Here is a 16,009-nt window from a genome sequence, read left to right as displayed (position 1 = left end):
TCTTAATAACTTTTTAGCTATCAATTAAATTTTACAATACCCCCTTGAACAGCAATTAAACTACATGGCACTAAATGGATTAAAAATCTTTTTTTGACAATTATGCACCATGTACTTAATTATGTACCATAAACACAATTACGTATTAACTGTTCACAGTTCTTATACGTTCCACTGTCCGTTGGAACTACAAGGGCTACAGACTACTTGTTACTCAACAATTAGTAATTTGCTAGCTAAATGTACATGTGATTATACAAAATTTGATATGGGAATGAGATAAATGTATAGCTAATATCGTTTATCTCTTTGAGAAACTAAATATAAATTAATTCCACAAATGCAGCGTGCTACAAATAATTTAGGCTTGGGATAGTAGTAGTATTTAGGGGAGGCGACCGACAGCTGAGGTCATTTGCGCCATAGGGGATGGACAGGAAAGGATGAAGGGTGGAGAGAAACCCGGCGTCGGCATTAGCCTACTCTTTACAAAAGGTGCCAAAGGGTTCGTAGCTTAACGTCCCATCCGACGGACGGCGTAGTCACCAAAAGTGCCCTCCACAAAGCATCTCAAGTAGGGATCGAGATACCTCTGAAAAATTTTCAACAACGCCGGAATTCGAACCCGGGCCCTCTGGGTGGTAAGCCAGTACGATAGCCTCCGCACCATTCCCGATCCCCCACAAACAATCACGCGTCACAAAAATCCACCTCCTGTCTCAACGTATGCCCGGAGGCGACTGAACCAAAGTCCACCTGAGTAGTGGGGGACCCCTCTACCGAGCCGACCGGTCGAACCCCCATCCACCACTCCGTTAAGGCTACAGCGAACCAGCCACGATACTTATTGTACGGACCCTGATCTCGATCTCCTTAGGCTTGGGATATGTAACAAATACTTTCCCAGCATCTGTTATTTAAGAGTAAATAATTATCAACTCAAAGTAAACGATTAGATGACACAAAAGTACGATAACTCGCTTTTGAATACTTGTCTACATATTGGATGCAGAACTCAACTCTTTTGGAATTACGTGGTCAAATACTGCGCGATGCCGCATTTACATTTATAAGTGTTCCAAATTGATCGCAGTTGATTTCTACTTTCCTTCTTCCACAGCTACCAAGTACCCTGGCTTGAAGCACTACTTAAACAAATAAGAAGTCTGACCATAGTAGTTAAGTGGTGTATGTCACTATATTTTAATATGAATTTTGTGAGAGGTTCATCGTATCGGCATCTAAGACTGCGGCAAATCACCTTAACCGTCAATTCACCTTAAAATGTATGCAGGATATTCTTTTTGAAATGAAGACAGAATTAGGGGCTAATTAGGCTACTCATGATTTTACTAAATTAGTTACTATGAATAGATACCGAATCTTGGAAGGGTGAGGTCAATAAATTATACACTCTCTTTCCGACAAATATTTTGTGACCCTTCTGCGGTGAAGGAGATTACCCAAGAGAAAGTATTCTTTGCTTTTTGATGGATTGAGCTCTGAACTTCAATATAATCCAGTGGATGAAGCGTTTAATTGGCAATCGCAGGGCCTGGAGTCCAACCCCCGCGCCTTTCTGGGCACGTTCAGCTTCACCGAAACTGTGCGATTATTTCGGTCACCAGAATTTCCTGGGAAATTATAGGTTAAACCATCATTTCGCGGAAATAGGTGACCTATAGGTAGTGAAATTGTAGTAATTCTGAGGGAGGGGAAGGCGATGGGGGACGGAAATAAATCGGGTGGGGAGGGGGTTGAAAAATGAGGGAAATGGGGTGTGGTTAATGAATTTTTCGGAAGTGAAAGTTGGTGGTCGAGGAAAGAGAAAACAAAACGGAAAAACGGTAGTGCCTTGGTTATGACCGCGCATAGGGTCTGGTCATGGCGTAGATGCAACGGAGAACGTTGAACCTCTGGATTTATTTACCCTCGAGGTCAGTTTTCCAGAAATTAGAGGGGAGAGATGGGCGCATAATTTCATTGATACAAAGTCAAGCATCAAAAAATTCCATGAAGTGAAGCCTGAAAGTGTAAAATATAAAAATGTCTCAATTTGAATTGCGAAAATGTGGAAAAATAGTTTTAAAATGTACCTTACAAATGTTTATGATAAAAGTTTGTTTTGCCACTAGATTCATAATTTATTTCAAAACGTAAGTTATTTCTAGACAGCCCTCGTAAATGGTATTAAAGTTGTTACATTTTAATTTCTTAACTCTGGTTTTCAACTCCCGGCTACCACAGAATTGTATGGACTGGGTTCTGCAAATGACCTACAGAATTCATGGAGCACTTGGTTGAAGAGTTATATGATAAATTTAGCCCACGAATGTTGAATAAATTCAAATTTTCATTATACTAATCATGGAAAACACTATTAATTCACAGGTCACTTTTGTTTTATTAAAAATAGGAATTTCCATCATGTATACTTCGAAAAATGTGTTTTGCATGTTATTAATAAATGTAAAAAATGGAATAGTCATATTGACCGTTTAAACTAACGGATGCTATTTCTTTTCTACTCGATTACATAGAGAAAATTTCCATCAATTTCTTACTATACGAATACGTTTAATAGGTGGAAATAGATGTAACGCCAATGTGAGGGCTCTCTTATTCCTCATAAGTCTGTCATAGCCGAGGAACTTGTGAATTGAACGTTACCTCAAGGTCCATTATATACAGGGTCCGTACAATACGTATAAGTACTGGTTCAAAGCATCAAAATTTGTTGGAATTATCGTTACAATTGCTTAATAATCTTCAAAATACATTCCTCCTGCATCGATAAACTTAGAGTGGTCGCGTCTTCCATTCGTCAAAAGCCCGCTGGAAGTCGGTTTCCGGAATACTGTTGAGAACCTTTGTCGTCGCCGCTTGAACCGCCTCAATGGAGTCGAACCGATATCATTTGAGCTACTTTTGAGCTATCCTTTGAGGTAATAACGTTGTCGAGAAACTTTTCATCTTCCTGGACGCAGTCCAAAATTTCTTGCGAAATTTCCACTCGCGACAGTTTTTGTTCCTCGCTCAAGACTTTCGGCACCAGCTTCGCGCACACTTCCTCATGGCAAGATCCCCTGTTACAATAATGTGGATGGTTCTGACTGAAAGGTCGGTCTCTTCACTGTTAAGGGCGATGATTAAACGCCTGCCAGAGTCAAAAACATTTTTCACTTTGGACATCAGAGCATCGGTTCGAGCGGTCGTCGGGCATCCGACGAGGTGCTCGTCTTCGACGAGCTCCCGGCCTTCCGTAAACATTTTGTACCACTCAAAAACTCTTGTGCGGCCAAAGGCATCATCCCCATAAGCCTGTTTAATGAGTTCAAGGGTCTCCGAGGGGGATTTCCCGAGTTTAACGCAGAACTTCACAGCGTAGTATTGCTTGGCGGTGTGCTCCATGCTGGCGCGACGACACCACAAACAACAGTAGTAGTAGTAGTATTTATGGGAGGCGACCGACAGCTGAGGATATTTGCGCCATAGGGGATGGACAGGAAAGGATGAAGGGTGGAGAGAAACCCGGCGTCGGCATTAGCCTACTCTTTACAAAAGGCGCCAAGGGGTCCGTAGCTTAACGTCCCATCCGACGGACGGCGTACTCACCCAAAGTGCCCACCACAAAGCATCTCGGGTAGGGATCGAGATACCTCTGAAAAATATTCAACACCGCCGGAATTTGAACCTGGGCCCTCTGGGTGGTAAGCCAGTACGATAGCCTCCGCACCATTCCCGATCCCCCACAAACAATCACGCGTCACAAAAATCCACCTCCTGTCTCAACGTATGCCCGGAGGCGACTGAACTAAAGTCAACCTGAGTGGTGGGGGACCCCTCTACCGAGCCGACCGGACGAACCCCCATCCACCACTCCGTTTAGGCTACAGCGAACCAGTCACGATACTTATTGTACGGACCCTGTGCGTCAGTTCTGAAGGAACAGATGCAAAAAGGCAGAGAAGCATTATTCTAGGGTTCTAGAAGAATACCCTGCTAGAACCATAGAAGGGCATTCATTTCTTAAACTCTTTGCGCATAATGGTAGACGGTCATTTTATTAATATAGAAAAACCATAAACACAGTAATTAAACCGGAGGTCGGTTTGGTAGGTGATGAGGAGTTCACCCAGTACTAAGCCCGACGGCGTGTGAAATTCATACATCAGGGTAGGGGGGCCATTTCCTTACCCTATTAATATATATATATATATATATATATATATATATATATATATATATATATATATATTTTTTTTTATTTATTTATTTATTTGTCAAATTGTTTTTGTTGGAGAGTTTCTTGAATTTGGGTTAATTGAATATTGAGAACTTTTAAAGTTGGAGCAATGGATGGCTTGAGGCTGATTTGGAGGCCTTTAAGTGCATGAAACAAAGATATTGACGGTGGTAGAAAGTATGTTAGAAAAGTAAGTTAATTGTTTGAGCCTTAGGTAGTGAGTATTATTTAGAACAGAAGATAGAGAAAGGAAAACAAACGAAGAAAGGTTACGCAATTAAGGAAGTGAGGTTTTTGGAAGGACTTCCAAGGCATTTTGAGAGAATGTAGAAGGCTGTAAGAGGCAATAATAGGATGCTGAAATCTACAAGAAGGGTACAATGCTGAGTACGCCAGACTGAGGGCGAAGAATAATAGACAATTTGAATGTAAATGTTCTCAAAATATTTTCATGATAAAATTGTTAATCCCCTCTTCAAAGTACCCTAGGACCTGCACTCTAGTTTTTTAGGCGTTCTGTTCGATACCGTGACTCTCGGAGTTCTGAGGATGACAGGTGGCGCCAATTTAGGATGACTTCGAAATATTATTTCCATCTCGAACTACTCTTCTCTTTCTTGTTCAACAATGATAAGACAATGCCCATAATCAACATCAAGGACTTAAAATTACCGATGCACTCATGCCAACGGTTGCAGTGAGACTTAAGTTTAGAGTGAGAGTTAAGCAGTGAGAGAGTTTTATTAACGCTCACACGATGCATTCATAAAACTTACAAATATTAGAAGTCCCATTCGCGTAATTTTTCCACTCAAAATATTGTTTTGGTCCTCATAATAGATCCTATATACCCTCTCCCATGCACTTCGACTTTGAAATTATGAAAGGGTTAGGGTATTCTGAACACCTCTACAGCTGTGCTGTCGGAAGCAATAAAAATGTCTCCTATTTCAAGGGTGGGATGTTAGCTGTTTGATGATAGGACTCCTTAAAGGGCTAATATACCAAAGAGATAAAAGATTAGGAGCCCGAAGAAAGGTAGCCCACGAAGTGTCACTTCTTCGGTGAGGCGGGTGGAAAGGTGATTTACCCCAGTGAGGGGACCATTTCAGTGTTGCCGTCACGTTAAAAACACTATTGAGGAAGGAAACGGGAAGCCACCTCAATTATTTATCCCATGAAAGAACTTGAGTACGCAGACATTTGAGTATGACTCCTGGAAACTACGGAATTAGGCCTGTTGGGCCATGTGTTGTTTCTCCAGCAGCGAGGGCTCAAGGCTTACACGGTCGTCATCTCACAAAATCCTAGCAAAACGAAATTAACAGGGTGATAGAATGTTTTTAGTGGAAGTAAAACCCGAACCAACAAACTTTGCCATTGTTCAGATCAACATGACATGAAGCAATCAAAGGGGGACCAAGTGGACAGAGTATCCAATCAACTAAAGGAAATAAATGTGACTGTTTCTGTAGGGGATCAGATGATAGCAATGAAAGACTGAAAAGCGGCAGTAGGAAGAGATGGCAGTGAGGTAAGGGGAAAAGGTTTAAGGCAAATATTGGACTGCGGAGAAAAATAATCAAAGCTATACAAGAGTGTTTGAGTTAAGCAATATGCATGCAGAACTGAAGATGGGTTTAATATGCTATCGGATGTCAGGTTGTGTTTTGTTAGGTGGGGCAAGGAAAGGTATCGCTGATCGTCGTGCTGAATACGTTTCTTTAAACCTGCCTTAACCAGTAGAATACGAATACTATTTATCTCCTCTATATGCCCATGTGTCACCACATTTATTTTCAAACAAAACTTGAATTAAAATTACGGCGACAAACCAAATAACCTAACTGACATGCTTCTTAAACCGTATTTAGGGGACTTATATATATATACCTATGAAAAAAGTTACTGTTGAATGCAATATTTGGTGTTAGGCTTAAATAAAATTAAACTCCTGTCTCAGCTATTTTTCAGAGGAATGTATTTGTATCAGACTAACATGGTGGTCGATATAATAAGTGTGTTTAGATGATAAAATTCTGATGCTAGTATAATTCTGAAATTGTGACTAACTTCTGCCGGAATCTAATCGTGGTAGTTGATGGAGACTTTATTGCTCTTGCCAAATTTTTAATGATTTTCTCCATTGAATTCAGTAAGAAAAGATATTCCTCCAAAGGTGACTCTATAATTTTCTATCACCAAAGAATCACTACTTTTCTCATTTATCTATTTAAGAAAGTTTGTCGCTGTTACGGACACAGATTGTTATTTAATTTTACTCATGAATGTCATCACCTAGAAGATTCTATCACTTTCTGTTCTCAAGTTGTAGCAATCGAGTTAATTTGTGTCTAGTGAAATTATAGTCTTATGGTTAATTACAATAAGACAATTAATTAGAATAGAGACGAATTGAATATGAATTCAGATCAAGATTTTGCTCTCAGACTTGCCTTTAAATTACTTAATTTAAAGATATTTTTAATTTTTCTTATACATTGCTAGAACTTGAAATATTTGATGCGGAGTTAACTATAGAAAGCGTGAACAATTAAGCTTTGGTTCCCCAGGGGTCTCCATATAATTTAATTCTTTCATACCACCTAACTGCCTTTATTTTCAGGGTTTTAATGTCGATTCCATGAAAAAAATGGAACAATGATGACCTGAGTAATACCATAGTAAGTTTACTAATTTTCTCTGAACGTATTTAATGTTTTAGATATTTGCGTTCATAATTTGAATTAAATGTATTTTTGAGAGCGTATTCATAGTAAATTAGATGAGTGCGGTTATAAAAAAAATTAAAAATAATGATCAATAAAAATTTAAGTCAATTTAATATTTAATTTCAAATGATAAAAAGCTTACCCAATTAGCGAAAAACGTTGAAAGTATGATTATAGACGATTATTCTTTATGAGAATAGGATTGATTTTAAACAGAAAGGATAAAATATATTAGTTTAATTCATTAATTATGAAAAAGATATTTCAGTTCAGTTTATTATGAATGAAATTCACCAAGTAAAAATTACTTTTTCTTTGCAGAAGAATGCGTATGGCCTATTGTCTCCTCGAGAAATTTACAGACAATTCTTTTACACCTTGGTCGGGAAATTATTAAATACTAATTTTTGTATCTAATTTAAAGCCAGTTTTAAATTGTTGAAAATTGCACCTGGACTAAACGGTAACTCGTTGACACAAGTCTATATTAAATCGGTACGGGACGAGATAAGGATTTCCAACCGCATTTATCTTGTTTTCCATCCCCAAATCCTTTCCATTGGTTTTTTGACATGCACAGGTAAACCACAGATGATGCATGAGGATATACAACTAATTACGCATCATATTAATCCAAACCCAATCACCACCGAATTCATTATTTAAAACGTTATTATTTAAAAAGCTGATTCTCACTATGAATACCCAGTCGTTTCCGTCACATTTTCTCCATTGCCTTGATGACGTATTATCCCAGACTTAATTATTGAACCGCCCGATTATGAGATTTCTTTATTCCTAAATTATAAGAGGAATTTTCTAAAGAGTTCAAATCGTCCTTGCGGAAACGGCACATTGACTAGTCATTTTATTTTATTAACGGCACATTGACTAGCCACGATTCATTTTATTTATACCTGTAGCTGTTGCTACTAGCATTACTTTTTTCATCTGCAAGTTAAAAAATCATACTGTCATCCCCATTAACGCTATCATTAATAAACGACCAAAATTATATGTGTGTTATTTAACAACTACGACCTATTCCTAAATTTTGCTGCTTTGGTAGCCTACAATATGTATATGTATCATCATCAGTATTTCAATCCTAATATTGGTTTACTGCAGCTCTCCATTTTTCCCTATTTAGTGTTCTTTCCCTCACCCTCTGAAAGTTTCTGTTTTACGTCCTTATTTTGCCCTATGTACTCGTCTCTTGACCTTCCTCGCGGGATCTTTTGGGCAATTTTTCCTTCTATTATGTTTCCACCTAATCCATTGCGCCTCAAATCATGCCAAATCCATCTAGTTCTTCTTTGCCGTAGAGCTCTCCACATGGTCCTTTCCTCCTCTGCTCTTCTGTGTACTTCATCGTTCCTCACTTTGTCGGTCCATTAAATCTTAAGCATTCTCCTCCAGCACCATGTTTCAAATGCTTCTGTTCTTCTTCGGTCCACTTTTCCAATATTCCATGTCTCCGATCCATAGAGTTCCAGGCTCCACTCGAACATTTGACTTAGTTGCCTCTTCTCAATGACCACCTTCTTTACCTGGGCTATTCTTCGCTTGATGTCGGTCGAGCTTATTCCCTCCCAAGTCATAATCTGCCCAAATAGATGAATGTTTTCACCTGCTCTGGTTTCACTCCCCAAATCGTGATATCTGGATTTAGCTTTTCTCTTCAGCAAACAAGGATTTCCGTTCTCTTCTTTTTGAGGCTCATATTATATTCCCGAAGTACTTGGCCCACAGTAATCAGGTGTGCTTGCGGGGCCTCTCGCGTCTCTGCTACTACTACGATGTCGTCTGCGAACCGCAGCATGTAAATTTCTTCGCCATTCACGTTGGCTCCTTTGATGCCCAATGCTTGTGCTTCCTTTATTGCCTCTTCTAGATATATGTACGTTAAATAATGCTTGCGAGAGGTTGCGCCCTTGTCGAACTCATTTGTTTATTTTGGCTTCTATTTTGCTTCCATTTTTCATTAGCAAGGTTGTTACCTGATTCTTGTAGAGGTGATGGTATATTCTTCTGTCGCTGTAGTCTATTTCAAGCGCTCTTAGTATTATATAATGACTTGTTTGCAGGGATAAATTTTTCGGCCAGTACTCTCAAGCTGAATATCAATTTTTCGGCCAATATTCTTTCTCTTGCTCCTCAGTTTTTCCTGAATACGAATTGGTTTTCCGAGAGGCTCTTTTCTACCATTCCTTCTATTTGTCGGCTAATTATCCGAGTAAGTATTTTTGATGCGTGAGAGGTCAGGCTCAATATTCTGTGTTCTTCGCATTTATCTGTTATAGGTGTCTTCGGTATTGTAATCATTACACTCTCCTCCATGTCCTCAGGTAGTCTTCAACTGTCGTTGATGTCTTTCATTAATTTAAAAAGGGTATCCTTTGCATTGGTCCCGAGTACTTTGAAAACTTTTTCGTTTATTTTATCAACTCCCGGGGCTTTGTTGTCCTTGAGATCTCTTATGGCTTGGTCGAATTCACTTCTCAGTATCTCCGGGCCGTGTTCGCCTTATTTCATCACGCTTTCTTCTTTAAGTTAATCACCTTCAAGTGGTTCGGGCCCTTGATAGAGATGTTCAACGTATTCCTTCGATCTCTTTCTAATGTCTGTATCTTCTGTCAGTATCTTTCCATTAGCATCACGGCCGTTGTGGGATTTTGTTTTTCTTACTCCGAATTGTGTCTACACCAGTTTATAAGCAATATCACTGTTTCTCTTCCTTATGTTGCAATTGGTTTCCTCGCATAAGCATTCTATCCCCTTATACTTGGCCTCCTTAAACTCTCGTATGACTTGGCTACACAACTTCTTGTGAAGGGCTTCCTCAAGTTCATTTCTAGAATTCTTGTATTTCTTCTTTTCTATGTGAGGAATCTTATATGAGCTGTAATCCATTGCCGTTTGGTTGGTGCTGTCCTTCGGGTAGATTACTGTGTTTATGGTTTATGTATATATATATATATAAACCATATATATATATAACTATAAACACAGTAATCAACCCGAAGGTCGATTTAGTAGGTGATGGTAGAGATCACCCAGTACTAATCCCTATACGGCGTGTGAAAATTCACACATCAGGGTAGGGGAGCCCGTTCCTTTCCCTGTACCGGTTATGGTTTCCCAGGAAGACCTGGTACCCGAAAAACCACTTAGCTGGAAGTTCCACTTGGGTGGAACTGAAGGTGCCCAGAGTGCCTTGCCCGGGAATCGAACCCGGGACCCTCTGGTCAGCAGCCCAACGCTCTACCCACTGGACTACCGCGACCCACGACCCACACACACACACACACATATATATATATATATATATATATATATATATATATATATATATATATATATATATATATATATATATATATGACTATACATAAATTCATTCACATTGAAATAGATATAAGGAAAAGGGATAGGAACACATGGAAAGGATGAACACAGGAGAGGTGGGGAAGGGGAAATCAAACATATCACAACCGGAAAAATATTTCCTTGACTGGGACTTGAACACCAGATCTTTCCGCTTAAATATATATTTGTGTGTTTGTGTTTGTGCGAGCAATCTCTTGAAATATTCTGGATTGCGCTCTCTTCATTGTTTTATCAATCAAGCTATGCCTTTCCATTCCGATTTACATCGTGGCCATGAAAACTATTTGATGATCAATACACGGGGAAGAAGAAAGATATAAATGATGAAAAACGAGAGATCATCCGAATTTCTGGCAAAGAGGGTAATCGGCTTTCCACGAGAATGAGCCATTGAGAAGTAAAATTGACTTGGAAATTTCAGATTGGAAAGAGGAGCTCATCACCAACGATGAAGAGTGGGAGGAATCATAAAGAAAAAGGGAAATATGGAAAGTGACAATGGGCACTTAGACTTTTAGATAAGCGAGGGAGGATATCCGACTGTATTGAAAAACAAGATCACCTTTCCCTTTCACAACCCGTAAATAACGCGTCTGCAGCTCGCATATTCCATTTGCCATTCATTCCATATTTGAAAAAAATGAATAGCGTAGCACTTCAACATGGTGATGAGGGGTCTTTGGCGAGAGAGGGCGAACCAATGCCATCGTTTTGGTGGTATTGATACGCCCTGACTTACTGGAATACTCGCAAAATCCGAAGCATAGGAAGTACATGGTGCTCGAGTTTTGTTATTTATTTTTTTATAAATTGACAGCACATTGAACATCCCCTTAATCATATTTTTCCATTCTACGTGAGAGGGTTGCATGAAATATTTTTTGCGCAAGCCTTAAATATGTCATCATAGGGAATTCTGGATTTCCTTTATCCAGAGCACTTTTTTCAAATACAAGGGAAATCATGGCTAGTTCGAGGAAAACCGTCGTATGGTTCAACTAGAACTTATTATGATTTCGAACTTGATGGAAGAGTACTTTATTAATTTAAGAGTATGAATTTTATTCCCTTTATTGGTTTCAATATGGTCCAATAATGGATAGAGTTTTAGGAGTCCAATCCCTCGCTAAAAATTAAAGTGTTCTATAAATTAAAAAATCTCCTTACTTGGACCTCTTTTCCGAAAGTTCTTTAATTGTATAAAGACATTACCCAATTCTCTAAGCTCCGTGACTTCGGATTGAAAAAAAACTACAAGCTTAGCTGGTCATATTTAATTCCTAAATGAGTAATTTCTTCTATGGTTTTTCATACGCACAATGGTTGAAAGAGCCAACAACTCAAGCAGGCAAAACGATTTAAAACTACGAGATAGACTATTTTAATGTTGAGACGCATGTTTTTTCTTTACGACGATTCGGTGATATTATGGCCATTAATACAAAATAGGCCACTGTATTGTCAGTGTTTATCACCGCACAGAAGGGATACAAGAGGAAAAAACCATGGTTAGTTTTTGTAAATCTATAAATATTATCTATCTAATCCATACGTATTTTGATGAGATAAAATAAAATGCCCCTCCTTTCACTAGATCTCAGGAAGGATCGAAATTAGTGCTAGGGCTCTAGATACCCGATGAATTTTCAAAAGGCCTAAAATGCGCAAATTGTTCGTTATTACCACCGTTATATAGCCTCGGGGCTTATTACCAAAATTCCTTCTGCATACAATTTTTATGAAAAATTAATCCATTAACGGCTGGAATGAGAGGAATTTTCATCATGGAGTAGAGCGCGTTTTCCCAAACATGGCTTTGTTTATGAAATAGTATACAAAAGAGCGGTCGAAGATGAGTGAGGGATGAACAACAAAAGGTAGCTTGCAGGCGTGGGTAACCACTGTAGAGGCATACTCTCTATTAAATCATCAACGTAAATCAATAAACTTCTCTAAAATCCAAAATCCTCTCGTTATTGAATTAATGTGTTGGGTTTGCTTTTGTGCTTGTGCATGCAAGCTTATTCATACGTGTTCATGTGCGTCTGTGCAGGTATAGCTTCCCGTGTGAATAGTTCACCGTGTCTATGCGATGAAAATATCATAAGAAATGAGGGCTTTCATTAATGAAGTGAGTCAGAACTCTTTATATTATGACACGTAAACTTTGCGCCTTTCGAAGAATTTTTGAAGAAAAATTTCTGAAAAATATTAACCTTTCAGGAAAATTAATTTGATTTAGCGATTATTCGAAAATGGGTCTCGTTTATTATTTTAATCTAAACAGTGAACATCTCCCAAATTTAAGGTTAATATCCGCGGGTCAATTTTAATTAATTTCACAATTCAATTGAAAAAACATGCTACTTTCGTGGTTAATAACCACAAGAGTGAAATGGTTACAGCATGTCCACCCAGCTTAAATTTTTTTCTCAAGGTGACTACGCAAAAGTTATTTTAGAATACTCTTGTTTGCGTAATTTCATGCGTGCAACTCCGTCTACGCACATTTTTTTGCTAACATTTCCCAAGAATTTAACCTATTCCCGAGGACATCCTGAAGTAGAGTAAAAATGGTAAAGGAATTAGATAAAATTGTGTGAATGTCTATATTTTATGATGGAAATGTCCATATGTTTAATTTAATAGAGTAATTTTAATGGTTTTAAAAATAACCAAACGATATTAGTTGTGCGTGTATTTAAATGTATTTTAAGTACAGCAAAATTTTGTTGTGAATATATAGGATGATATTTAATTTAAAACTTATGCATACTTGTTTGTGAAGCAAAGTTTAAACAATGGGTTCCGATGAAGCTTCTTCAACAAAACTCTATAGCCAGTGTGAGTGTTTAGGATTATACATACATACTACCTTGATCAAAAAGTTCCCGGAATAACCACCGTGTGGCGCTCCCATCGTTCCGATTTGAGTTCTGTTTTTTTTGTTAAATTGGTACATCTGTTGTTGATATTCCCTTTAAATCTTAGTGTCATAACTTGACATAGTTACGTAGCCAAGAGTACATCTATCTCTGTGTGTGTTGGCGATTTTTTACAATTGCAGAAATGGATTTAAATTTGCCACAACGAACTTGTATTAAATTTTGCGTAAAAAACGGATTTAGTGGCGCACGGACGTTGGAAATGTTGGAAAAGTGTTTCGGCAACGATTCTCTAAAAAAAACGGTCGTTTACCAGTGGCACGAGCGGTTCAGAAGTGGTCGTGAGTCAATCGAAGATGATGAACGCAGTGGCAGACCATCGACATCGAAAGTCGGTGAAAAAATTGATAAAGTAAAAGAAATGTTGGTCAATAACCGCAAATTAACCATCAGAGAAATAGCGGAGGACTTGAACATTGCCTATGGATCCGCCCAAGACATTGTGGTTAATGATTTGGGTTTCCGTCGTGTAGCATGCCAAAAGACCTCAATTTCATGCAAAAAAGAGACCGTGTTGACGTCGCAAAAGACATGATTTGCGAGGCTGAATCCGATCCCACATTCATCAAAAGGATCATTACTGGAGACGAGACGTGGGTTTATGAGTACGACACGCAATCCAGACATCAGGCAAGTGAATGGCGTTCACCAAATGAGCCGAGACCAAAAAACCACGTCGTTTTCAGTCAAAAAAGAAGGCAATGCTGACGGTTTTCATGGATTACAACGGTGTAGTGCATTATGAATTTTTGCCAGAAGGCCAGACATATTTATTTATAGTATACATATTTATGTACACGTGTATACATACGTATATATTTTAAAGGAAAGCCTCACAGAAATGAACAATAATTTAATCGGAGAAACGAGATAGCGCTAGCAAAAAAGACAAAAGACAAAAAATTCATTCAAAAATTTCTTAAATGTAATCACTTTTAGCATATTTTAATGATTATATGGTAAATATTGTGAACGAGAATTTTATTAGAGAAATATTAGACATTTAACAACTTTTTCCATACGTATTTTTATTTATTTATTTATTCTAAACATTGGGGAGTTTATACTCTTAATAGTTAGATAATGTAGTTTAGTTCACTTCAATGGAAAATAATTAGCAACTATCAGTGATTAAATGTATTTACTCACGAGTGCGGTATCAGCTCCTCCTACAATGGTGATCCCCAAATAACTTGAAATTCTTGGTATTTCAATGTGCGAAACTTCACCCTCCAGTACTGGAAGTCTTGTAATTCCTGCAACGAGATAGAATGCCTATTATTTATTTACGGGTACACTCATGCGCATTTCTTCAGTTACGGGTCACTCATGCGAATTTATAGAGTTAAATATCAGGATACATGGTTTAACATCTTTTAAACTTAAATCAATACACAAGGGACCTAAAGCTTCTTGATTTTGTTAATTTAATTATATCGGGTAATGAAAATGACATTTTTGCAGAAGAATAAGCTGAAGCTGGTCATCAAGAGAACACTGACGGTGGAAATAATGGTAAATATTTCGAAGAACACAAGGCAGCAGTTGTTGGCTTATTATTTTCTATATGCTATATAGAAATAGAGAAAACTAAATATTTTTTAACCACAGTGAAAATTACAGGTGGAGAGCCTATACTTTTCCAATACGAAAAGTTTCCAAAAGATGAAGTCTGCTTACGTACGTCCGGTTTTTTTGGTTGCATGAGAGCACCCCTATGTACTGAACATTTTTATTTCATGGGGCGGCATTTAAAGATAAGACATTTAATAAAATTCATGGTTTTTTTCTACTTTTCATGCCAATAAATAATTACAGATTCAAGAAGTTAATGCGTACAGAGTAAATTTACTAGGTATCCAGGAATTTACGATGGTTGATACCGCTGAGTTCTAGCCCACATGACAAACAAACTCACATGTTTCACTGGGGGATAATTTAACCTGATTAAATAGTATCTTTTAAATGATATATAAGAGAAAATAAATGTTGATATCATTTTCATTACAAATGAAACGCGAATTCCGGGAAAGGAGTTAAGAACGAGCAAAGCTTGGATTACAATTTCGTTTCGGAATCATACCACTGCCAAAATAACCTCAATCAAATGCAAGGTGAATTTATGAAATACAGATATTACTAAATTATAAAACATCTTCATTAATTTTTAAATTTGTGAAATATAACCACCCGTTTTAAAATAATTCGTAAACTATTTCTGAGGACTTTTCCATCCACAGATTCTTAAATAAATAATAGTCATGTTAAAAAATCGTTATTAGTATCATCATCAGTATTTCAATCCTAACATTCGTTTACTGCAACCTTGCATTATTCTCTATTTAGTGTTCGTTCATTTAGGTTAGGTTCTATGTTTTACAGGGTTCGTCCGGAAAATAAGTGTACTGAGCTCAGGAAAAAAAATTTATTACACTTTTACATATCTTAAGCTAATATTCCTCAAAATAGGACCCTTGTGAGTCGATACACTTGTTCCAGCGGCGTTCCCATTCCTGGAACGCTCCCGCGAAGGCATCATCGGGAACCTCTCGAAGACTCGTCGTCGACCTCTTCTCTGCCCTCCACGAACATCTTGTGCCACCGAAAGATCATGTTTCTGGACATGGCTGACTCCCCGTAAGCCTGGTTAATCATACCGACAGTTTCGGTAGACGATTTCCCAAGCTTTACCGCAA

The 16,009-nt window shown here is 38.0% G+C and overlaps 1 protein-coding gene across 4 annotated transcripts in view; it reads right to left on the bottom strand.

Annotated features, from left to right (window-relative positions):
• The window catches only part of LOC139685880 (ligand of Numb protein X 2-like), a 91,586-nt gene that overhangs the window by 30,042 nt on the left and 45,535 nt on the right, over window positions 1-16,009 (bottom strand). For all 4 annotated transcript variants that reach the window (XR_011700237.1, XM_071583006.1, XM_071583007.1 and 1 more), the window contains exon 2: window positions 14,463-14,569. Coding sequence is in view for 3 of the 4 variants with exons in the window: in XM_071583006.1 (XP_071439107.1) it covers window positions 14,463-14,569 (107 nt within the window). In the remaining variant the exon portion in view is untranslated. The remainder of the gene's footprint in view (window positions 1-14,462; window positions 14,570-16,009) is intronic.

This window comes from Hetaerina americana, unplaced genomic scaffold (genome assembly GCF_022747635.1).
Source record: "Hetaerina americana unplaced genomic scaffold, ioHetAmer1.1.p SCAF_12, whole genome shotgun sequence".
Lineage (NCBI taxonomy): Eukaryota > Metazoa > Arthropoda > Insecta > Odonata > Calopterygidae > Hetaerina > Hetaerina americana.
This window is presented reverse-complemented; position numbering and strand designations above follow the sequence as displayed.